The sequence below is a fragment of the Enhydra lutris genome, unplaced genomic scaffold (genome assembly GCF_002288905.1).
Source record: "Enhydra lutris kenyoni isolate GAN:26980312 unplaced genomic scaffold, ASM228890v2 scaffoldscaffold12, whole genome shotgun sequence".
NCBI classification, from domain to species: Eukaryota; Metazoa; Chordata; class Mammalia; order Carnivora; family Mustelidae; genus Enhydra; species Enhydra lutris.
The window spans coordinates 47,595,235-47,621,671 of record NW_019154096.1 but is presented as its reverse complement, the minus strand read 5'-3'; the positions used below and the strand labels follow the sequence as shown (position 1 = coordinate 47,621,671).

The following is a 26,437-nucleotide window of genomic DNA, read 5'->3' as shown; positions in this document are numbered from 1 at the left end:
ACAGGTAAAACTTAAGATTATGAATTTCAAAAGCAATCTCTGTTGGGGTATAGGTTTCATGCAAAATAGAAGTAGAGAGTGAGAAAGAAACATATAACGTGATGGTATGGGGAAGAGAGGAAAATAAAGAAATAAAGCAAAGTTTGGATTTTTTATTTTTATATCCTACATTTTCAGGCATCCAGTACCTTAAATCTGAAAGGAACTTAAAAGCCAAAGACCTGAAATCCCCTTCTGCTTGATCTGTGGAAATGACAACTTATCCTAATGTTCTTCTGGGACAATATTCTAGGACACCTCAAGATACAGTTATCTTCCCCGTGTTAAGGAAGACAGCCTCCCAATTCAAAGAAGATGCCACAGTTTCAATATAAGGAAGTGAGCACATGTGTTCAAGGCAACAAAGAGGTCAAATTCATTATACGTGTTGGAATCATAAAGAATATTTTGAGTCCTCTTATGAAGAAAGTGGCTTTTTTTAGAATAAGAGAACCAAGTTGAGGAAAAAAGGCTCCTTCAGCTTCTGATTTAATAGCACCACGTAGACAACCCAAGAACACTGGATTTGAAAGCCAGATCACCTGTATTCAAATCCTAGCTCTAAAACCACAGGTCATTTAATTACCCTCTCGGTGCCTCAGTTTTCTCATCTGTTAAGTGGAGGGGTCATCATAATAAAAGAAATGGGATCCATTATTATTAGTTATTTTAGTTTTAGGTTTGTTTGTTTGTTTTGTAACCAACATTGAACCATTTGTATCTCAGGTCTTCACTGCTTTACACATGTCATCTTTCTGAACACTTACATAACCCATTTGAGGTAGGTACTGTTATTGTCCCCACCTTCAGATGAGGGATTAGGTAGTTAGCTTGAGGTTATGCAGCTGTGAATGGTGGATTAGAACCCAGGCAGGCTGACCCTCAAGCTGAATGATGATGCACAGTGATGCCACTCCTCATTCTCAGCCCTGTTGTTCACTGATGGTTACTGTGTATGAGCAGAATCCTGTGAGTGCTGATTGCTAAGGACCGCCAAACACAATTTGTTGTCAGTCGGCTCTAGGACAGATCAGTCTCCTACTAATAACCCTGCTCTTAGAATATGACCCTACACAGCTGAGTCTTCGTGGTTCAACTGCCTATTGTATTTTCTGGTCCAGAAATTTCTGGATTAAAATTTCTGTTAACTTGGGAATGCGTGGTGAAATGTTCTGGAGAATGAATGTAATGTCTACTTTCAGAGGTGCCTCTGGGGAGATGTGCTTTCTCAAGGAGAAATCTGGTTTTCCATAGTGAGCTGAAATTTCCCTTACCCTGAGGGGGCTTTATCAGCAATGCACCCCATGAGTATTCAGATATGAGGAAGAAGTTTGCATTGCAGCTCTAAACAGATGATTTACTTGGCTGTCTGCATAAAAGGAGGGGAGAAAAGCCTTGACAAGAACTTTTCCTAACATGATTGAATATACACATTAAAAAAACAGTATTTTTTTTCAAAATATTTCATGTGAAGGACATATTTGGGCATGACGACACTCCCCCACTCTAATCCCCACCATTATCAGATGTCATGCGTTTTCCTTACTGCGCAGAAATGGCCCTTCCTTGGCTATGATGAGACATAGTTTTAGATGTTGGAAAATGCCAAATTGATCATCACTTACAAAGTATATAAGGGATTCTGGTTGAAAGGACCTAGGTCGAAAGAGCCATTTTCTGGGCTAATGGTTTACTTGCGATTCTTTCTCAGGGAGTTAAGCTGCACCTTGGCATTCTTCATAGAGTGAAGGGCTTTAAAATGCTGCACTGAAATCTATGAAACCTACTAGTGAAACCTTCTAGTGAAACAGAAGGAACAAGTAACAACTGAGTGTCATTTTGAGCTGCATGCATTTGTGTGCCTAGAGAAGCAGGTTGGTGACTGCTTAGGTTGACCAAACTTCTGGAGGTCGGGGAAGGTCGCCTGAGGCAGAGAGCTAAGTAGAATCCCTCTGTGGTCTTCTGGGATCTCAGAATAACTCGGATAAATCTTGAGCTCATGATCTTCTCCTGGACCACCGGGTCCAAAAAGGAGCCCAGAGGAATGTTCTTGCTAAAAACTACCCAACAAGCAAAAACTGCTCAGGCCAGAGGGAAAAGTGAACCTGCTAATGGACTTTTGAGCTGAGAACCGGTCAGTCTCCAGTCAAGAACTCAACTACCTATCACACAAAAGAGCATCTGGCAATGGTGTGGGCAGTGGTGGTTACACAGACAAAAATTCACTCTGCTGACAGGTCCTGAGGCCCAGCTATAGAGGCAGACCACAACAAATTCTGATTTCCAAGGTCATCAGTGGATGAACAGTAAAGACAGGAAGCAGAGGCCATATTAAGAGGCATAAGGTTTGCGAACCAGTGACTCAGAAATTCAATCCCAGGATACCACCCACTTCCATGTTTCACCATCATCCTCAGGGGTGGTGGAGGAAGAAAGGCATGAGAACAAAGGGAGTAAGAATGGTCTTCAATATTTAATAGCTTCTCGTCTCTTAGCTCATGTGCTAAAGTATGCAATCTCTTCAGTGAAGTTATCTACGAAAACATGCCTCTCTAGTTCCTCTAGAAAAGATAAATGGCTCTGGAATTTATTCTAAATGAAATGAAAAAACAGTAAGATCAAAAGGAATCTGAGCTAGAGGCAGAGGTTGGATGGGGGAAGAAAGTGTGTGTGGGGGAACCCCCAGGATGATTTGAGACTGTCAAAGTAAGAGACTTTGTGGGTGGCCAGAGAGTGAGGTTGCTCAACCTGAAAAGGAAGAAAGAACACTGGTTTCTTAGAGATTTAAATCAAGAGTATGACTATAGAGAGATGTACAGATCAAAGGGGTTCAGGAAGACCTGCCTCCCAAATCAAGCAAAGCAGGATTGAACTTATCTATGCCCCCAACACCCCATCTGACTACCACTGGCTTCAGGGCTGACCCTCTGCATCATCCATTTACCTGTGTGGATAAAGAGATGACTGCCTTAAAAAAGTTACTCTGATGTGTACCAGTCTTGATGTTGGGCAGGAGAAGGGGGAAAGGGGAGAAACACTGTTTCCAAGCCAAAATCTAAATCGATTCTCATTGATTCTCAATGATTTATCTCTTGGCCTTCCTTAATGTAAGTCATTTTTTTCAGATATTTTATGACTGCACTTTGAATTACATTTTAACCATATTTTCCTAAGAACAAATGTTATGCAACATTGCCCAAAAGGCACCAGGGATTTTCTTCCCTTTCCTCAGTTAAGTCAATGGGTAAAGAGTTAAGTCATTGGTTAAAGAGTTATTAGAATTTAGGAAACTTCTAGCTCAGAATAATGTTCTATTGACAATCAGGAGCAAGCTTCCTCCCTAGACAATGGGTCTTGTTTGTAACAGCCAGAAGTCTTCTTGTCTGGAATATCCTCCATTCACTGTGATGTCCCCTCTCTAGCCCATCCATCCCTCAAGGCCCAGCCCCAACTTCCAAAACTGAGCAGAGAGAGCTCTGATCACCCACCTAGACACCTCAGCTCCCACAGTTGTGCCACTCACACTGCAGGCACTTTCTGCCTTTTTTGGTAGTGATTTGTGCCTGTGCCTGACTACAGTTTAAGACTGGTAGCTGCTGGCAGCTGCAGACTGTTACTCATTTTCCTCAGTGCTTATCCACCATGGTGCCCTGCTTCTGAGAAGTGCTGAAAACATGTGCACTGAATAACTGAAAGCATAATAAATGCATTCACCTCTCCCCTAAGAGACTAGCACTCCTGCCATGGAGCTAGTATTCTCTATCTTGTCTTTGAGATTCTCCAGCCTTCCAAACAATAGATATCTTCCTCCCATGAGGAAAGTACATTTATTTTGTGTATCTAATTTCAACAGAACCTAAGTATGATCTTATAATGTTGTAAAATTTTATCATATACTGCCTAATTTCTTACTTAAAAGAATATTATGTTTGACAAATCAGTGAAAGAAGAAAAGGTTATAGCACAGGAGGTGTTGAGTAAATAAGTCTTAAGTGAATGAATGAATGAGTGATAATAGGAAATTTGATAAAAATAGAAAAGAAAGAGGAGTTTAAAAAGAATAGATGCACAGGAGATTTAGAATGGAAGTAGAAAGAGAGGGGAAAAGTGAAAGGAGTCTCAAAATTCATTAAATTCTCAATCAGCAATTCTGGTTTTACTACAAACTTGACCTTGGCAATTTAATAAGCAGAGAGGACAGGCAAGGCACTTGGGTTAGAAGAGAGTAGACTGTGAAGACAGACATCTGGATTCTGACATCACTCAGCTACTGTGTGACCTTGAACAAGTGACTCAACCTTTCTGAGCTTCACTAGCTTTTTTTTTTTAACTTTTTTATTTTGAAGTAATTTTAGATTCACAGAGAAGTTGCAAAAATAGGATGGAGAGTTCCTGCAGACAGTGCACCCAGCTTCTGCTAATGTTAGCATCTTTTATAACCACAGTGCCATTATCAAGATGAGGAAATTAACATTGACCCATGAATACAAATTAAACCATATGCCTTATTAGAATTTCACCAGTTTCCCCATTAATATCTTTTTTTCTAACCTTGTATCAGGAGGATGCCCCACTGCATTTAGTTGTCATGTTTCTTTGTGTTCTCTAGTCTTTGCCAATTCCTCAATCTTTCCTTACCTTTCATGACCTTGATACTTTTGAAGAGTAGATTGTCCCTCGATCTGGGATTGTCTGATGCTTTGTTTTCCTCATGATTAAATTTAGATTATGCCCCTCCCTTTTCCTTTGGTGTCAAGAACATCAAAGAGATGATGTCATGCCCTTCCTAGTGCACCACAGCAAGAGTTACCTATCAATGTAACTTGTCTTACTGGTCATGATGACCTTGAGCACTTAAACGGTGGTGTCTACTGGGTTTTTCCACTGTTCTATTTTTCCTTTTGTGATTAATAAATATTTTATGGAGAGTTACTCTTTATTTATTTTGTTATTTCCTTAAGTAATCTCTACTACTAATGTGGGTCTTCAACTCATGACCCCGAGAGCAAGAGGCAAATGTTTTACCAAATGAGCCAGCCAGGCACTCCTTGTGGATAGATAATTTTTGACTAAGCCAATATCTTGTTTCTCATCTTATTTTTGCCCAATAATATTAGCATTCTTGCTTGTAACAATTTATTGCTGGGGGGGTCCTCCAGGTGATTTCCTATTTCTTTCATCCTTCTACATTTATTAATTAGATTATTTTATAATTAAGAGCTTCCCTCCCATCCCATTAATGAATTTATTCATTTATTTTGATCACTATGGACTCAAGAATACTTATTCTATGAACTATAATCCAATAGTATCATTATTTATTTTGTTACTTAAGCTTTACTTTTTTAAATCTGTGAGTCAGAGACAATGGCAACAGCCCTATACAACTATCATGAGGATTAAATAGGATTTAAAAGCATGAAAATGTCCAGTCCAGAGCACCTAATAAGTAAATGCTGGCTCCTATCCTCCCTTTTCTTTAAAGAAGTCAAAGCCAAACCACTTTGAAGGCAAGAACCTTCTAAGAAGGTGAAAATCTTAATTTAAGAATTCTCTTTTAGAAAGGGGAACCCTCCTACACTGTTGGTGGGAATGCAAATTGGTGTAACCACTCTGGAAAACAGCATGGAGGTTCCTCAAAAAGTTGAAAATAGAGCTACCCTACGACCCAGCAATCGCACTACTGGGTATTTACCCTAAAGATACAAATGTAGTGATCCAAAAGGGCACATGCACCCGAATGTTTATAGCAGCAATGTCCACAATAGCCAAACTATGGAAAGAACCTAATGTCCATCAACAGATGAATGGATAAAGGAGAGGTGGTATATATATACAATGGAATGCTATGCAGCCATCAAAAGAAATGAAATCTTGCCATTTGTGATGATGTGGATGGAACTAGAGGGTATTATGCTAGCGAAATAAGTCAATCAGAGAAAGACAATTATCATACGATCTCCCTGATATGAGGAAGTTGAGAGGCAATGTGGCGGGTTTGGGGGATAGGAAAAGAATAAATGAAACAAGATGGGATTGGGAGGGAGACAAACGATAAAAGACTCTTAATCCCACAAAACAAACTGAGGGTTGCCGGGGGGAGGGGGGTAGGGAGAGGGTGGTTGGGTTATGGACATTGGGGAAGGTATGTGCTATGGTGAGTGCTGTGAAGTGTAAACCTGCTGAATCACAGACCTGTACCCCTGGGGCTAATAATACATTATGTGTTAATATTAAAAAAATTAAAAAAGAAAAGAATTCTCTTTTAGTGCAATGCAGCCTTTCTACACTAAAGTATAGAAAGTAACTAGAATTTAGCTAGCCCAGTGTTGCCTAGTAGAGGTCATTTCAGATCTGTAATGACTATGTAAGACTGATTTTTAATCAGTATCCATAATTTGTATGAAAATAGATGCTTGAGAATACTTGAAAACAGACTGTTCTCTTAAGTAGTTTAAGTGTTTTCCCAGAAATCTTGTTTATGTTCTGAAGTTGCTTAGCTAAACTATTTTCAGAGATAGTCCAAAGCATGCCTCAACCCAGCTGTCCTTTGTATCATCACTAACTCTGAATTAGCGAAATCACTGATTCATCTTTGATTCCTGAGGTTATGGGAGTGAATGGAAGAAACTGAAATTTTCTTTCTCCAAAATTAATTTAAAATTAGATTTTAAAAGTTCAGGCAAAGCAGAACTTCAGGTAGAATTTAAAACAACCACAAGCACAATGGACAAGGATAAGGTCTAAGGCCCTGAGAGTGAGTAGGTCTGGACATTTAAAGCACTATACAACAGAGAGTAAAATCCACAAATAAAACACTGAAGGTACTGGAACTTCCATTTTCCACCCTATTTTTATCAGTAGGGAAAATCAAGAACATCAGGAGATTTCGTTGAAAAAACAATTTAGGGGCATTGTGGTTCACAGGCTCTCAAGCGGATTCTCAGGGAGTCTATGTTGCTCAGTTTGGGGCGGGGCCAGGTGCTAGCCCTCAGTGGGAGCCTGATACAGGTGGGAGGATAGTGGTTTGCAGCCCCGGCTCTGGGGTCTGACCATGTAGGTCTGAATATCACTATTGCTACCTACCACCCATGAAACTTTGGGCAAATGACTTCATTTCCTCGTGCTCCGGTGTCTCCACTGGTAAGATGAGCCTAATGAGAGTATCTGTCTCCCAGGGTTGTTGTGAGAAGCAAATAAATGGTACGTGTAAAATGATGAGCATGACACTGCCAGATGGTATCAGCGATTCCTACAGATAACAGACTTTCCTTTGAGGAATGGTGATGGAGCATGTACAGGCACAAAACTGTTGGGCTCAGCCTCTAAAACTTTCTGATCCATCCACTGGGCCTTATCAAGGTCCCTGGCATTTACAACCATCATTGGGGTCAGGATCGGCAGGCTGTGGAGGCTGCAAGGTGAGCTGCCACAGTTGGAAAGGGTTTACGTGACAAAGTTTGATGGACCCTCTGTCCATCAGAGATATACTGGATGGAGATCTGCCTTTCCTCCTGTCCCTTGTCCTTGTTCCATGGCTACATGATGCCAACCCATGGCTCTTTTCCTCTCAGCCCCTAAGCCTCTTATAGTGCCTTCCTCTCAAGTATTCTCAGACTCTGGTCACAGCTGTCCTCTCCAGCACTGGCTTCTGGTAACATCTCAGAGGTCTTGAAGGAACGTTCTGGGCTGAGGATCTTGATGGTGTGCAGGGAACAGGAGTTGGGGGATCAAGTGCCCCTCAAACCCATGTTCCTCCCTGTGCTTCTGACCCAGGTGCATTGGTTTTTACATTTCTGTTGAGGAGCCCTGATAATGGAAGAGGAGGTGGGTTGGCAGATACTATGGCCAGGGATCATGTGGTCAAAACTCAAAATTGAGACATTTGGTCTTAAAAGCACCTGTAGGAATAGGGGGAGGGGGAATACCAGAAAATGGGCCCAGGGAGAATATTTTGGCAAGGGAGAGGACAAAAGGGCAAACACTGTCCAAAGGGAGAAGGCCCATGGACTTGGTGAAGACAGAGGTGAGGGTAGGAATAGTTAGGCCTAGGGTAGGTTGCAGTGAAGTGACCAGGAGGACAACAATGTGTTGTCAATCTCACTGCTTGGAAAGAAGGCAGCCATCATGGAAGTGGCAAGACCAAGAGGTAGGTGAGACACCAATAACAGATGATCTGAAGAGGAGAAATATGCTTAAAAATCACTTACTAGAGTTTCAAGGACAAGTATATCTCCAAGTGGCTTCTTACCTCATTAAATCTCATCACCAGATCTTCCAGGGCATTGTGCTCTCCATTCTGGGAGGTAAGAATCGAAGCTGAGATGGATGCTTTGAGGCAGGGCAGGGATGTCTGGCATTCCGGAGTGCCTAAGTCCCGGGTCAAGAAGCAAAGGTAGTCAACTGGCAAGACCCTTCGGTAAATGTTCTGTTCCTGCTCCATCAGGATGCTGGCGACTTCCTCTGGGAATTGAATGAGGGGCTGGAGGTCAATCAGCTCCTTGCTGATCCCAGCTGAACTTGAAGGGAGGGCACTGGAATTGGCCATGGAGGTGCCTGGCTGGCGTTCTAAAATAAAACAACAGAAGTTGTGGTGACACCAAGGTTGATATCCCTACAACAGATATTTACTTGAGAGCCTTTCAAAATCTTACAGGTCTCCTAACCCAAGTTTCTGCTTGGTGAATAGCTCTCTACTATCTTTCTTGTAATGGAGACCTTTCTAATAACTATCCAGCTTCTTGTTCCTGCTGCCTAGGGCATGGGTAAAGGCTCAGTTCCCCATTTTCAGAAGGAGAACTGATCTAACACAGCATTCTCCAACCAGTTCACTATGACACTTTGCAGAGTAGAAGACAAGTCAAAGGTACTATTTGATTCCTCATCCTCCAGTGCTAACCATTAGAATATGGCAAAATGAGGGTGGGTGTGGGCACCACAACTAAGATGAAAGAGGAAAGAAGGCTGTGGAACAGGGTGGTGGAGGCATATGTGGATGCATAGGCACATGGTGTGTAAACACACAAGAGACCTTGGGGACCCAAGGCACATAAGGTCCAAACCTTCATGGTCTACCTACCAAAATTCCACCCTCAAAGACTGATTCTTGCTGAGAACATTTGGGGGTTTGCAGGGACAAAACCACCTATAAAGTAAGGGAGGAACAGGCAATGAGGAGATATATCTAAATAAATTAAATAAATAAATCTTATTCCCTGCTCCACAAGTGGCAGTAAAAAGATGGTGAGGAAGGGAGCGTGGCAAATGCACTAGACAGAAGCACCAAAGGTATTCATAGACTCCAAATTATTCCCTGGGCACAAATTCACATTATTTGACCACTCCTCCATCTCTCAATTTCCTGCCTATGAGTCATTCATTCATTCATCTACTTAACCACCCATCCGTCCGTCCATCTGCTCAAAAAGTTTTGAAAATCTCTGATGAACCCTACAACAGAATTTCCCAAAGTATGATGAGTTTTATGGCTAAGTTGGGGAAATGTCACATATTCATGTCACAAATCCTCTTCCCGGAAACACAGGAGGTGCACAGGTATATTGTTAAAGGCTCTAAGGGTTATTGCAGTAAAGAAATCTATTTACATTGCTTCATCCACTGCGCCCCAAAGCACACTTTATATCACACCTACTGGGCCACTCTGTGAGACTAGGGCTGCTTGGAGCCCTTCAGGAAATGCTGCCCCAGGAGCCAAACTGTTCTCACTTCTCATCCAGTTCATACCTTTTCCTTCCCGGCAGTCCCTCCCTGGCCAGTCCCCCTTAAGCTCCACAGGGGACATTCTACTTCCCCAGAATCTTTCTTCCATTCCTGATTTCTTAAAGCATTCTCACTGACTCTTTGGCAGAACAAAGCCCTTCTGATGGTATGGCATTCCTCACTGCTGACTGTCACCTGGCTTGGATACTGGACAACGGCACAGTTCATGAGGAAGACTTCATCAACATTCAGACTTCCATATCCTAGACTCTTCTTTAAATCCCTACTGCAGACAACCTTGGAATCATCACTCTGAAGTGCTCCATCTCTGTAGAACTGAACTCTGAAATCCTCGGCCTTGAGTTTGACTGCCTTTTCCCTTCCACCCCTTCTACTAAAACCTTCTCTGTCCTTGGCAGACTTCCAGTTCCTTGGTCTTGGTTTGTGTGCATGGTCAGCATTTTAGCATGGCACCCACAACACTCAGGATGCTGTCCCAAGTCTCCTTGACTTCCCGCCGCATGTACTTCCCAATCTTCAACTCTAAATTCAACCATCTGTCCTTGGCTTCTGGGCTGCTATGTGATGACCCTGACATTGTTGCTACTTAGTGATGGGACCCTTGCTAATCTGGATTATCTAACTTCAGCTGGACCTTCAGGGCAGTTTCAGACTTGACATGAATTTGTTTTGTTTTTTCCAAAATCACTCACTGTCTTCTTTACTCTGCATTATAGCCTTTCTATTCTCACACTCCCAAAGCCACCTTTATTTTCCTTTAATTCGTTTGATCATTTTTTAAAAATTGTTTTTACTTGAGTGTAGTTGACACACAACATTATGTTTGTTTTGGGCATACAACATAGTGATCACCAGTTTAAACAAGATGCTGTGCTCACCACAAACTTAGCTACTGTGTTTGATGCTTACCACATGTTTTACTACACGATGATAACTGACAAATGTCAGGGACTCCTTCCATTAGGCCAAATGCCTCTATGTTTTCCGTTTTCTCCTCCTTTTCTGAGAAAAATGTGTGTCTCCCCCTCCCCAAGGCCCACCTAGTTTTGTGACTAAATCTATTCAAATTACCTCAGTGGTTGTCTCCAACATCAATCAACAGTCTTTCCCACCGCAGACTCTTCTTTGCCTACCCGTGTTTGGTTTCCTTTACCCTTAAAAACAAGCCCATACAACTTCCCTTCCCTCTTAAACTCTAAATCTTCTCTAGCCTTCCCTTCACTGTGTATCTTCTGTGCACGACAGTATACGTTCCTCTGGTAAGTATGGGATCATACCTTCTGATCCAAAAACTAGGCCTATGCATTCTGCCCAAATTAACAAACCAGTAACAGTGTGGGAGAGAAGAAGGAAACTGGGAGTTCTTAGTTCTTAGACAACCCTGTTGACGGGGCATCTCTATTGATGGTCTGGGCTCTGACGTTCTTCCCTCACCCTATCCTCTCCAATGCAGCCCACCCGCCGCCTCTGAAGCATAGCTCAAGAAAAATACTTGGTTACATTTGCTGTTTAATTGAGTTGTTCCTCTTTTGCAGGAATGCTCTCAGTGACAATCTAACAAAAAATCATGAGAAGAAAACTGTAAAGTTTGAATAATACTGTTCTTCACTGATGCAAGCCTGATCCTATTTTAAGTATATTCCAGTCAGAACTCCCTGTTTTGTCTTCTGTATAAAAACTATAGTATCCAAATTATTCTTTCTCTTTGATTCTAAAAGGTGAATGGGTGAGTAAAGAGTACAATGACTTATTGCAACCATTTTTTTTCCATTTTTTGGACCAAACTACCAAAAATCAACTTCAGTGGACAGCAAGGACTACCAAATTATATTTAGTTCTAAGATCTTATTTGAAAATAATTAAAATATAGCAAGTGCTCAAATCTACATGGTGTATATGGTCTCACTCTCCAACTTTTTTTTTTTTTTAATTTATTTGACAGACAGAGATCACAAGGAGGCAGAGAGGCAGGCAGAGAGAGAGAGGAGGAAGCAGGCTCCCCGCCAAGCAGAGAGCCCAATGTGGGGCTTGATCCCAGGACCCTGGGATCATGACCTGAGCCGAAAGCAGAGGCCTTAACCCACTGAGCCACCCAGGTGCCCCTCACTCTCCAACTTTTGAATAGTTTAGGGAGTACTAGATTTCCTGAAAATGGACTCAGAATGTGGTCTGATAACAGGCAGATTGAGCTTCTGGATACTGATAATTTATGTACAGTGGAATTAGCCCTATAGGGGAGGGGAGGTCTTCCCAGACGTAACCAACTCTGAAACATGATTTCAAAGTACAACACTCTGTGATGGAAATAAAAGTAACTCCTAAATCTTGTGAAATCATTTATCTAATATGTAAGAGAAGAGATAATGTAATAAAAGATATAAATAACCTAAGATAATATATTATAAACTGCAATTTATCTTGAGATAGGAATCACATGCTGCTACAATGAATAAAGAGTCTAGTGACTGGTGAGAAACGGCAATAAAGGAGACCTAAAAAAACTGAATGAAAGAAGAAAAAAGAAGTGGGGTCATTGTAGTCCCAATAAATGTCACAGTCCACATGTCTCAGGACAAGTGACATCAAACTCAAAAGAAACACAAATCTGATGTTAGAAACCTTGACACATAATGTAGACCTTTGTGTATGTCTCTTTAAAGCAGAAATACTCATGCCCTACAAAGAAATAGCCCAGAAATCTTGGGAGATAATTTTCTGCCCACAAGTTCTACCCTTTTTTTTTTCTTTTTTAAAAGCTTTTATTTATTTATTTGACAGAGAGACAGAGAGAGAGAGAGAGGGCACAGCAGGCAAGAGCCTGACATGGGGCTCTATCCCACGACCCTAAGATCGTGACCTGAGCCAAAGGCAGATGCTTAACCGACCGAGCGACCCAGGTGCCCCACAAGCTCCAAACTTTAAGCAGCTGTTAAAAACTTCCCGTTTTCTCTTGTTCTTGCTGGGTGCTCCATATAATCTCCCCCTTCCCCTTCCCATGCCAGATGGCCCCAACTCCAGCCTCCATCACCATCACACTGTGCTTTCTGCATGATGGGCAACTCTGTGATGGCTGAGAGACCTCAAAGCTCCATGACCCCTGGCACTTCCTCATTAGTTGTGGAGAAAATGCATAAAGCCCACTAGAGGCTGTAGTTCTTCTCTTGTGAAAAAGTTTTTAGAATGTATGGTGAATAAAATTATCCACCTCTGTCACAGTCAAGGTTTTCTCTCAGCTCTATGTTCTTCAGTTAAAAGCTATTCTACAGCAGAAAAGGGCTATAGCTCTCGACACAGTCACAACCTGGAAATATTTACCATGAGACACAGTGCCTGCAAGTTCTGGTTCTCTGCTCAAACATTAGTTTCCTGAACTAAGTATTTTCCATGGATTAACTCAGGAGGTAGATAGTAGTATGATGGGAGACTGACGTGAGGTCACCAAAGAAGTAACCTGGGAGCTGGGATTTGAATCAAGGTCTACTGGACTTCAGAGCTGATGTTCCTGATCACTCAGCATATGGTCTCATGGAACAACAGTTGCTCTCCTCAACCTTGTCTACATATCATTTTTGTGGGAATTACAGCTCCTTCAGAACTTATATCATCACACTTCGTGATTCTCAATGGGGGAACAGGGCTTAAGGTGTTTGTGAGGTTAGTCAGTGTCCAAGGAAATTTAGTCTGCATTATTGCTTGGAACTCTATGTAAAGGTCAGAGGGTAAGAGACACTGTGGCTTATTTAGAAAACTGCAGGTTATTCCCGATGGCTCCGTATATTAGGAGAGATGGAATGTCACTGTTGAAAATAAGGAATGAAGCTTTATTTTCCAGAAGGCACCACAAAATAGGTGTGACTTATGAAGGAACCACGTGTATAGTGGGAAGGTCAAAACATCTACATAAAAATATAGTATCCTAGACTTTGCAGACTCTGGTTGGATCTAGGCAATCACTCTGCCTCCAGGGAGGGAAATCTGGCCCACAGCTTCCCTTGAGCAGTATCCCCTCCCCTGCCTTGCCCCCTGCCATCCCCAGAGTCCTGTCATTCTTGCCTTCCTGTCTGGTAATCAGAAAGCACCTGATTTTTATTATAAGCTACCATTTCCAGGGGCTGTCTACATATTGTGCAGTCCAGAAATATCCAGAAAAGCCGCTAAACTTGGTAAGCACTTTTCCTTAATAACTGCTTACCCAATGCCCTGGGGTACAGTGCTATTGGGGAACTCCCTCCCCCCAAAATCCACCCCCTCCCTCAGAGTTAGCGCTTGTTCAGAAATGCTAGTTTGGGTCCAAGCCCATGGAAGAGCCTCAGGTTTGGGCTCGAGCCCAGTAAAACCTGCCCCTTTCCATTTCTTTCTCCTTCTGCTTTTTGGTCCAATCAAAACGAATAGTATTTGGTCTTTCTTGCTGTGCCTCACATGAAAACCTAGAGTTTACCAAGGAATCTCATATAATCTCTTGCATAATGTGAGAATGTCCCGACAGCCAGGCATTGCTAATGTTATTTTTTACAAAGTCTGAGTGAAGTTGCTATGGGACTTGCCCAAGGACCCAGGTCATGAGTGGTCAGCCCTGGAAATGGCAAAAGCTGAGCAGGATCCAGAAGGGTCTGGCTCCTGGCCCAGGACTCTGCATCATCCCAGGCCAAGCCTGAGTTACCTTGGGTGTGATCTGTGTCCAAGGGCCAGCCCTCTTAGCTGTCAATAAACCTGAATGGGTTGAAGAAAGGCTCCAGTACAAATTTCATTCATTCATTTGCTGAGTGCCTATTGTGTGTGATACTTTGTTACCGGCCACACTGATGTTGGGATTTAGTGAACAAGAAAAGATCCTTGTTCACATACAACATTCTACGAGAGGAGACAGATAATCAATATAATGCAGGGTCGGGGAGGGAAATGGAGGATGTGGGAAGAGGTGTAATATTACATAGCATATACTAACTAGAATGTTAGCAATTACATCAAGGATTTTTGCAAAGCTTTTTAAAAACTTTATCATCCAGGATGCCCTTGGCTAATACCCTAATCCTTTTCCAGCAGCTGAAGAACAGCTCCCCACCTACCTCCTGCTCCTCACCATTTAAGAACTCTCGGCAACAAGAAACTCATTTAATTCTTACAAAGAACACTGTAAGGCAAGGGTTATTATCCCTACCCTATAGGTGGTAAAACAGAAGACAGAGATGTTAAGTAATTTGTCTAAAGACATTCCACAACTGAGAGGGGGTGGAACTACGATTCAGCTTTGACTCCAAAGGTCAGCCCTCTGTTACCCTCAGCATTTTGAGGGATCTTCTGCAGGGAAGATGGAGTCCCATGATTTCCTGGTGAGTCTCTTAAAAAAAAAAAAAAAAAAAAAAAGCCACAGGCCCTGGGTGGAGTCATTTCCCCCTCAGGATAGTAAACCAGGGTTTAACTGCAGTGCAGACCTCTCCAGGAGTGGGATTTAAGCCAATCAATCTGGAATTTTCTGGTCAGCACCCATGAGGTCATCTGTCATGTGGACCCTCTCTATAACACCCCTACCCCACACAAAGATGAGGTAATCCACCTAATAAGACCCCCTGCCCTTTCCCCCAAGGGAAGGTGATCTGGCTTGAAACAATCCTTCTTTTCTTTTACTAATAACCTCTTGCCTCACCCACCTCCCTACAAAAACCGTCCATTTGTACAACTCTACTTGCTAGATGGGACACTGTCTGATGCACAAATCAGTCACTTAATAAAGCCACTAAGATCTTCAATTTACTCAGTTCCATTTCTGTTGTTTAACAGCAGGATTACACATTACAGGAATCTGACTTCAATAAAAAATAGAGCATAGTACTTGTATTATATTTTGATGGTAACTTAACATTTGTGTTTGTTTTTGAACCAAGGTAAACCGTCCAGAGGACCTGCTATGTATTTCTGCTTCTGAAACATTACTTTTCATCCTCATTCTCCATGAGTGCTGGTGAAACAGGCATAAGCTTTCTGGGAAGGGAAACCAAAACTTACACAGTACACCCTTTGTCCTAGAAATTCCACTTCTAGGATTTTATCTGACAGAAATTCTTGCAAAAATATAGACAAAATGAGGGAAATTTATATGTGCAGACACTGACATTTTTTTCATGACAAATTTAGGTAAAAAAACACCACGTTGGAAACAACAAAATATGATCCTATTAGAGGAAAAATAATTTCACAAATGTATTTTTTAAAAGATTTTATTTATTTGACACACAGAGAAAGATCACAAGTAGGCAGAGAGGCAGGCAGAGAGAGGGAGGGAAGCAGGCTCCCCGCTGAGCAGAGAGCCCGATGGGGGACTCGATCCCAGGACCCTGAGATCATGACCTGAGCTGAATGCAGAGGTGCAACCCACTGAGCCACCCAGGCACCCTACAAATATAGGTGTATGTTGGCATATCTATCCTGTACACACCAAACTAATAATAGTGTTTATTTGTTTAACTTTTTTCTACTGTACATATGACAGTGTTTAAAAAAAATATCAAAATTATATCTGAAAAAATAGTCCAGAAGAAAAAACTCTAATCTCACAGACACAACCTGGTTCAACATCTGTGCTGTTCAGATTTTTTTCCAATAAATATCACAATATTGCTTTTGAAAAGGTACTTCAAATTAAAAGTAGGGAAGAAAGTAGAATTTTTTTTTATCATATCTACTGTATCCATTTTTCTTTGAATCAATTAGTTTTGTAGACAGTCCATTTATTTTTTTAACTTAAGCGTTAGATTTATCAACTGCATATTTAATGGACACTGAGTGGTACAATTCCAATTATAAAATAAGACAGGAGAGGAAGGATGTTGATTTCTTTTTATAAAAGATTTAGAGTTGGCTTAAAGACAATAATCTCAGGCAGAGTTGAAAATTGCTTTTCAACAGGGAAGTAAACGGTTTAAAAGAAAGGTTAGGTAATTGGTGATTCTTTCTCATTATCTGTTATTGGTTTTCAGACTAACAAATCAATCTTGTAACAAATGTGTCTGGCCTGTCCTCAGTACTACAACAAAAAAGATAAGTTCACAAAATCAATGAAGCATATTATTTCTAAGTTAGCACTTAAAAAAAAGAAAAAAACAATATGCCTAGATTGAAAATTAAGCCATAGTCAGATTAAAACAGTTTAGTGGACTGAAAAACCTCAGAGCAGAAAAAAAACCCCTGACAATTCTTATTAATAAAAAGTAACTTCTGCCCTCAGATTTCCAAAGATATATGAGCTCACTGTGAAAGTATCGAAAACGTGGAGAAGCATATAGAGGAAAATTAAATTAATCAATAATCCCATACCCAGAAATAATCTCAGTATTTCTGTTGCAACATCTCATGTGTTTGGTTTTGTTGGCTTTTTTTTTTTAAAATAAATACACAGTATTTACCAAGTTAGCGATCAGAGCACATAGTTTTTTCTAACCTTTTAAAAAAACACACTCTCCAGTGCACATTTACCCAGCTCTAAAACTGGCTTTCTAATATTTTTAATGGTTTTCTAGTAGTCAATGTTATGTTTATAATGTCTTACCATAATAAATAACACTGTGATAAAGGGTATTGTAAATACATCATATGTGCTTATTATGTTATCAACTAACACTGAAAGAAAAAAAAGTCCCTACCCATTTTGTGAAACTTCCAGGCAACAGAAGTTTCTTTTCTTTGTACAGCACACCAGCTAACTGTTTTAACAGTGCCTCTCATTGACTACCTGCCGATTTCTGACTACTTTGGGTAAACAAAATTAATTGAGCTAAAATTCATATGGCAAACTGGGATACTGTGTTGCATAAATGGCATTAGTGACTCCAAGGTAATCGGAGGGAAGCTGGGAGTGCTGGTGACAATCTAATCCCTTCTACCCAGCAGTGCATTCCTCAGGGGTGGTTGAGCCCACAGACGTGGATGATTCTAGAAGCAAGCCCAGGCGGGCCACCTGAACTCCAGAGTCCAACCTGGCAGGGCTACTTGCATCATAACCTTTAAGGGCATTTGTATCTCTATAATATAATTATAACCTTCAATAATAATAGTCATAAACCAATTATTAAATAATATATGATAATGACTACTTATTATATTATTTTTTTAAAAAAGATTTTATTTATTTATTTGTCAGAGAGAGAGAGAGAACATAAGCAGAGAGAGAAGCAGTCTCTCTGCTGAGGAAGGAGCCAGATGTGGACTTGATCCCAGAACCCTGGGATCATGACCTGAGCCAAAGGCAGACGCTTAATGGACTGAGCCACCCAGGTGTCCCACTGCTTATCATATTATTAAGAAATAGATACTACCTAGTACTTATTATGTACTAGTACCTACAGAAATTTTACTCAGTGCTCACAACCACTCTGTGTGGACGGCAGAGCGCACTGTGTTATCACTATCCCCATTTTAGCAGATGGTGACAGAGGTTAAGGAACTGCTCCACATCACACTGAGATTAGCTCTGGGACCAGCGCCATACCAGACTGACACAAAAGACACTCCACATCCCACCCTACACTGACTTGAAGGTTCTATTCCTTAGTGTCACTTTTATAACTGAATCTGAGGTTTTATTAGCACTAGGTAAACCAAGCTGGACTTAGACCAAACACTGGGTCTGGAAGGAATGATGGGGGTAGTCAGGATGAATTTTCCACACTTTACAAATCAGGAAACTATGCCTCTGAGAGGTCAAGCTTCTTGCCCAAGGTCACAGGGCTGATTAGGACAAAGATGGACTAGAATTAGGCCCTGAACTCCCAGTCCACAGTACTTCCTCTCCACACTATTGCCTCCCTACTTGGTGTGGTTAGAAGTTGTAAACTCTTGGGGGGATTTTCCTTCAGAGGAAAGTGACGGCACAGTCCAGTGGTTATCAGTGAGGTCTTTGGATCACACAGGTGTGGGGCTGCAGCCCAGCTCTGGCACAGACTTGCTGCGTGATCTTGGGTAAGTTCTCAACAACTATGTCACAGTGATGATGGGGAAATTAAAATGAGAAAATGCATGTAAGAGGTGTCATACATATTCAGCTCTCAGTAGTTAGTCATTTTTATCATCATCACTAAGTCATCATTTGAAAGAGGAAGAAGGAATTCTGGGGCCTTTCATCTTAGAAGCCAGAGGAAGAGACTGTCATGTAGCAAATCATTTCAGGCTATGGAAACTTTTGCTCTGTTTTTATAACCTGTAACTCGTACCCTCTGGTGTGGTGCCTACCATAATAAAAAAAAATTTTTTTTTTTAAGATTCCCTAATGATACCTCATTTGTTCATTTAAAAACAAATGTCTGTAAATCTTGCTGTACATTGTACTAACAGATTACCCAGTTTAAAAAAGCCCCTCCACCAAACCCCTGCTGTTCCCAACTCTATAGCTCTTCCCTCTGTAAAGAGAACATTCATGCCCCTTCTAACCTGGTATTATCAGCAAACCCCATCAAGATGTCAGGGCCGTTTCGGAGTTAAATCTTTCCATGCTAAAATATCACTGAGCTATTTATGTCCATTCCTTCTTTTAAATTAAGATATCGTTCACATACCATAAAATTCAATTTTGAAAGTGTACAATTCAGTGTTTTTTAAGTATATTCACAGAGTTACAGTTGTCACCTTAGACAATCTTAAAACATTTTTATTACCCCCTGTACACATTAGCAATCACTCCCCATTGCCTCCCTCTCCCGGGGCCACATCAGCCCCTAACAACCATTATTCTACCTTCTATCTCTATGGATTTGCTTACTTTGTATACTTCATGTAACTGAATTATATAATATGTGGCCTTTTGTCTGGGTTTTTCCACTTATAATGTTTTCCAGGTTCATCAGCATAGCATGAATCAGTACGTCATTTATTTTTATACGAATAACTAATATTCCATTTTATGCATACACCAAAAATTTTGTTTATCTATTCATTTGTTGATGGACAATCAGGTTGTTTCCACTTTTTGGCTACCATGAATAATTCTATTATGAACATTTGTGCAAAAACTTTCATGTGAACATTTTTTCATTTCTCATGGATAAATACCTAGGAGTGGAATTGCTAGATCATATGGTAATTTTATGTCTAGCATTTTTTTTTGAAGAATGCCCAAACTGTTTTCTATATTGGCTGTACCAATTTACATTCCCATCATTAGTGTATAGGGCTCCAATTTCTCCACTTCCAGGTACACATTTCTTTCCTTTTCTTTGCATTTCTTTTTTTTTTCATTTTTTAAAAAGATTTTATTTATTTATTTGAGAGAGAGAGAGATAGAGAGCAGGAGCACTGAGGGGGAGGAGCAGAGGGAGAGGAAGAAGCTGGCTGCCCCTTGAACAGGGAACCCAACCGATTTGGCCTGGGATCAGGACCCAAACCAAAGGCAGACACTTAACCAACTGAGCCAACCAGGTGTCCCCAGATTTTCATTTTTTCTTTCTTTCTTTTTTCTTTTAATTATAGATGTCCTAGTGGCTATGAAGTATTTTATGGTTCTGATTTGCATATCCCTAATGTCTAATGATGTTGAGCATCTTTTCATGAGCTTATGGGTAATGCACATATCTTCTTTTGAGAAATACCTATTTAAGACCTTTCCTGATTTTTAAATTGGATTGTTTGTCTTTTTATTGTTGAGTTTTATATACTTTCTGGATATTAATTTCTTATACATGTAATTTGGAAATATTTTAGCCCATTCTATGGGTTACCTTTTTACTCAACTGATATTGTTCTTTGATGCACAAAAGTTTTCCATTTTGATGTAGTCCAATTTATCTTTTTTTTTTTTTTTTTTTGGTTCCTTGTGCCTTTGGTGTCATATCCAAGAAATCATTGCCAAATCCAATGTCATGAAGCTTTTCCCCCTGTGTTTCACAGTTTTAGGTCTTACATTTAGGTCTTTGATCCATTTTGAGTTAATTTCTGTACATAGCGGAAATAAAGGATCCAACTTCATTTTTTTTAACATATGAATATTTAATTTTCTTAGCACTATTTGTTATAAAGACTGTCCTTTCCCCCGCCGGATGATTTTGGGACCCTTCTTGAAAATAATTTAACCAGATATGCTAAAGTTTATTTCTAGGCTCTCTATTTTATTCCATTGATCTGTATGTCTGTCATTATGCCAGTATGGCACTGGTTTGATTACCATATATTTATAGTAAGTTTAGAAATCAGAAGTGTGAGTCCTCTAACTTCATTCTTCTTTTAAAAACTTATTTTGGCTATTCTGGTTCCCCTTGAAAGTCCATATGAATATTAGAATCAGCTTGTTAATTTCTGCACAAAAGGCTGCTGGAATTTTGATAGGAATGACACTGAATCAGTAGACTGCTTTGGGAAGTACTCTCATCTGAACAATATTAATCTCCTAATCCATGAACATAGGATGTCTTTCCACTTCTTTATGTCTTATACAATTTCTTTCAACAATGTTTTGTAGCTTTTAGTGCACAAGTCTTAACATTCTTTTGTTAAATTTATGCTTAAATATTTGATTGATTTTGATACCACTGTAAATGGAATTGTTTTCTTAACTTCATTTTCTAATTTTTCATGCCCAGTGAACAGAAATACAACTATATGAGCTTATATCCGGCAACCTTGCTGAACTAATTTATTAGTTCTAATAATGCTTCAGTGGACTCCTTAGGATTTTCTACATATAAGGTCATGTTATCTGTTAATAGAGATAGTCTAACTGCTTCCTTTCCAATCTGGATGCCTTTTATTTCTTTTCCTTGCCTAACTGCCCTGGCTAGAATCTCCAGTATAATGATGAATAGAAGCGGTGATATCTGTCTGGTTCCTGGTTTTAGGCAGAAAGCTTTCAGGTTTGTACGATTATGCATTATGTTAACTGTGGGTTTTTCATAAGTGCACTTTGTCTGGTTGGGGGTGTTCCCTTCTATTCTTTTTTTGTTGGGTGTCTTTTCATAAAAGGGGGTCAGATTTTGTCAAATGCCTTTTCTGCATCTACTGAGATGATCCTGTGGTTGTTATCCATTATGCTATTAATATGGTATATCACTTTGATTAGTTTTCATACTTTTTAACAGTCCATTAAGTTTTATGTTTAAGAATAGGCTGAGAAGAGCCTTATATAAGACCACCAGATATTTATTGTCTATCTGCAAGTCTAGCCCTAAATTGGACCTGTACATTGTACAAGAATAGATGACAAACTGGGACGTGACTGTAACCATGACTTCACATCACAAACACTCTGATATTTTTAAAAATTATGTTTGTTTTAAAGGAAATATATATTTTTAAAATTAATGTTGAACATGCACTCTGTATTAGTTTGTTTTTATAATCACATTTTCAACCTTTGATGATATGAGTATCAATTAAAATAGCTTTATGACTTAAAAGAAAACTGGTGCATGTTATTTCTAACTTAGTACATATTATTGCAGAAATGACCTGGACCAGACTTTAGATAGGTCAAAGTCACTTAATAAGAAAAACACATATGCACTTGGAAATTTTTTTCCCCTTAAAAGGCAATGATAATGGTACTGATAGTATTACCTGCTAATATTTTATTTAATTATCTCCTTTAGTCCTATCAGCAACTCTGTAGCCCAAGTAAGATTAGTATTCCATTTTACAGCCAAGGAAACTCAGAAAGGTTAAGTGACATGCCTAATTATTCACAGGTAGTAGGTTAGTGAGGCCAGGATTATACTTTGGGTACCTGAGGTTAATTTATGCACATATTCAAACTGTTGATTTTCCCTTTTCAACTAAAATGGGACCAAAACCTGGAAGGTCATAGGATTCACAATGCCTCACTTGTTGACCAAGTACTATTTCAAGTCAAGTACTCATTAAGTACTTAATATGGGAATTCACTAATGGATGAGGTTGTAGGGGAATTGTTTTGTATTTATGCAGTTAATGGCTTTTTGACTATGTTTGGTGATGTAAGTAGAACATACTTATTGACAAAATCAAACAAAATCAAAATCCACTGTAACAGGAAAAAATGGCCATGCCATAGTAACTAAAAATAGATTTGAGGACATCATGACTTGATGCATTAAAATCAACAGAGAGTTGTTATGTAGCATGAGCTTCATAATCCTCAACTCTAAGCCCAATTCCATGGATCTTCTTGAGCTCTGGGTCAGGGCATTATACTATCTTGGCTTTCCTCTTAACTCTCCAGCCATGGCAGTAATTTCTGCTCCTTCTTGCAGCCCCCCAGCATGAACTATACACGTCTCTGTCCTCTGCTTGTCTTTCTCTCTCTCCTCCAGAAAAGCTCATCTCAAGCTGTATTCATCACAGCTAAGCAGATGACTTTCAAATGTATAATTCCAGCTCTGACCTTTCACTCAGATCCAAAGCTGATGCTTTTGGGAGTGTCTCCTTGAAAATTCCAGAATCTCAAAGTCAGGATACACTCTCACTTTCTTTTTATGGTATTGCTTTCATCTCCCCAGGTCCCAAATCTTAGAGGCGTCTGTTATTTTTCAATATCCTGGGAAGAGTTCAAATCCATTTATCCATCAGTTGTCCCAAGAATTGGTCCCTTCCATCCCATTTTCATTGCTTTCTCTCTAACTACCACTTGCATGGATGTCTGCAATAGCCTCCTGATTGTCCTCAGCTGTGAGAGACCAAGAAGCATCCTTATAAAACCCTTCTTAGGCCAACACCTCAGGGGTTAGAAAGGCCATTTGGCCCTGGGAAGTGATGTCCATGATGGCAGTGGGAGCTGGGAGAAAGGTGGAGGCCAGCCCAATAAAATGTGTAAAGAAAACACACAGGTTTATACATGTCCTGGAGAAACCTCACACTTCCTTCCTAAGGCCAGTTCCTTTCTGATTTGGTATAAAACAGTCATAGGAAATGGAAGAACAGCTGTTGGCCTCTCTCCCATGAGTCTGAGCGGCAGAGACAAAGGACGTGCTGGTGCCTACCACCGGAAGTGGACAGTCCCAGCTGACCAGCATCAGGATCCCATGACTTGCTGCTGGACCTCTGCCAGCTCTCCCTGTCCAAACCAGAGCTTCTCCCCTAAGGGCACCTTCACTCATGTACCTCTTGTCAGAAGCAGGGGGGAATAAGGAGGATGTGAAAGAAGATCGCTGGGGTCCAGAGGCAACACAGGAAAATGCTCCAGTGCCAGGTCTCTGAAGTAGGATGAAGCCAAGTTCAAATCCCTGCTCCTTATTCTTGAGTTGCTTAACCCTGCAATTTATCTTTCAGAGCAGACCAGGCCATCTGCTCCTCTTCCTGTGATCTCCTAGCTAAGAAGGAGTACAAACATCATCAAAGATATGAAAAGAGGGGGAAAATAAATTTCCCTAAACTCCTCACAAGTCAAATATCATACATGGAATGAATACTCTGGCAAACCTCTGAGGTTGGAAGGGGGTGGGATCACCATGAAGTTCCTAAAGGTCTTCTAAAACAGAAGCATCCACTCGGCCTAGCTACAGAGACTTGGGTTTGTGGACTGGGGCAGGCAAATTTGGAGCCAGAAGGGAATGGCTCAGGACAACAGAGGGTAAAGCCACCTGCTGTCTTTCCCCTTCTCAACTTCCCAAACGAGGGAAATTTACAGGGGCACCAAGTTATGACCTCTAAGTCTCAGTTTACTCATCTTTGAAATGAGGATCATGATCCTCACCAGGTTGTTTTCGGAACTTCCTAAGATACATAAAACACTCAGCATAGTGGCTGGGCCATTGATGGAAGACCTGCGTGTTTCCACGTGAACTCTGCGCAGGTTGTCACATACACTGGTAGTGTGTTATATTTACTTGTTTATAGGCACCTGAGAGTTGGCACAGGGGGAAACAGGTCATAAATACACATAAGACATGTGGCTCCTTCATTCTGTTAAAGGCTCAATTACTCACTGGTGTGTTATTTCTTTCAGGGTGACTTCCTTTTTGTCTATGGTTACAGATATAAATATAAATAAAACAAGGAGATTACATTCTCTGACAGCTGTAGAGCATATCTAATTACTCTGTAATTCCTTCACCTAAAGGGACCCGACTGGCTAGCCCCATGGTGTCTGAAGGAACAATCACAAACCAGAACTCCCCTCTGGCCATGCTCAGTGAGTGTTAGAGGTGCTGACCACTAAGCCTGGGCAGCAAAGAGAACTCCCAGCATCTTTATCAACAGAGATTAAGTTGATCCTGAAACTGAATGAGGCCAAGGACTGAGGTTGAGCTAGGGGAGAAAAGATTAAGGTTGTAGGAGTAGTGGATGGCACAGCTAGGACTTGAGCCCATGAGGATTCCATTGTTTAAAATAACATAGATTCTGATTCATGAGGTTTCAGGTGAGGCCCAAGATTTCTGCTGGTTCTGGGACCATGCCTTCAGGTAAGTTGGTAAAGCCCTCCCACCAGTTTATGGCACGTCCTTCCCGACGCGGTCAATGGCAGTCATCATCATGTCATCACATATCACCTGTTGTGTGTGTGATACTTCAACTGACTGAGCTGCAGGTGGCTCTCAGAAACTGGGAAGGTGGGACGCCTGGGTGGCTCAGTTGGTTGGACGACTGCCTTCGGCTCAGGTCATGATCCTGGAGTCCCGGGATCGAGTCCCGCATTGGGCTTCCAGCTCCGCGGGGAGTCTGCTTCTCTCTCTGACCTTCTCCTCGCTCATGCTCTCTCTCACTTTCCCTCTCTCAAAAAAAAAAAAAAAAATTTAAAAAAAAAAAAAAAAAAAAAGAAACTGGGAAGGTGCGTTTGGGTTTTGCAGTCAGTTTTCTGTGAACTTGACTGGCTCAGATCAGTGCTCCGGCTCAGATCAGTTCAAAGACAGAGTCAAGCAGAGCAGGTGAACTGACACCTCTTCAGAGCTGCCCTCAAAGTACGGGGAAATGAACATGCAGGAGAACAGGAAACAAGCACTGTGCCTCCTGCATGTGGCCACACGCGGAAGGGTGCCGCAGGAGGATGGGGTCTGCGCTCTGTGCGGCAGAGGGCCTTCCTGCTCCAGGCCCAGGTGCAGACCTGTCAGGGAAGCTCTTGGCCCTCAAAAGGTGAGTTAGCTCTCTTCAGGTAAAGGTGGGAGACCAACGAGCCATGAGACGCAGACAGGTGCCTTGAGGAGGCTTTCAGCAGGAAGTCTTGCTACTCGACAGGAGGGTCTCGCCTGCAGCAACTGCATGGTAGGGAACGTCATACACATTCAGAATCTCACCCCACCCCAGTCCCAGTAAATCCCAAACTGCATCTCATCAAGTTTTCCAGGGGACCCATATGTAACGTTACAGTTTGAGAAACTCAGGTCTGAAGGAGTTTGGTTACAAGTGACCAACACAGAAGTGTCTAGACGCAGCAGAGGAGGAGCTGGCTGGCTTCACAAACCTCACCCAGGGCCATAACACCGTCATCGTTCATCATCACAGTTGTTAATGGTAGTAGCAACAGCAGCTTACATTTGTACAATGGCTTACAGGTAACAAATCACATGCCCCTGCATTCCTTGATTTATAGGAAAAGTCTATTATATCCACTTTGTGGATACAGAAAACTAAGGCTTGGGGAGACTGAATAATCAAATCTGAGGTCCCCCAGAGTGGCACTTTGAAATTGCACTTCAAAAATCCATTTTCAGCAAAGAAGCCTAAATCAAAGTTATTTTATTATACATTGGTCACTTCAATACATGGTTTC

General features: G+C 41.0%; 1 protein-coding gene across 1 annotated transcript in view; it reads right to left on the bottom strand.

The window, feature by feature from the left end:
- The window catches only part of LOC111144941 (phospholipase C epsilon 1), a 276,379-nt gene that overhangs the window by 127,680 nt on the left and 122,262 nt on the right, over window positions 1-26,437 (bottom strand). Inside the window, exon 3 of the mRNA XM_022499553.1 lies at window positions 8,291-8,607. Within this exon, the coding sequence (XP_022355261.1) occupies window positions 8,291-8,607 (317 nt within the window). The remainder of the gene's footprint in view (window positions 1-8,290; window positions 8,608-26,437) is intronic.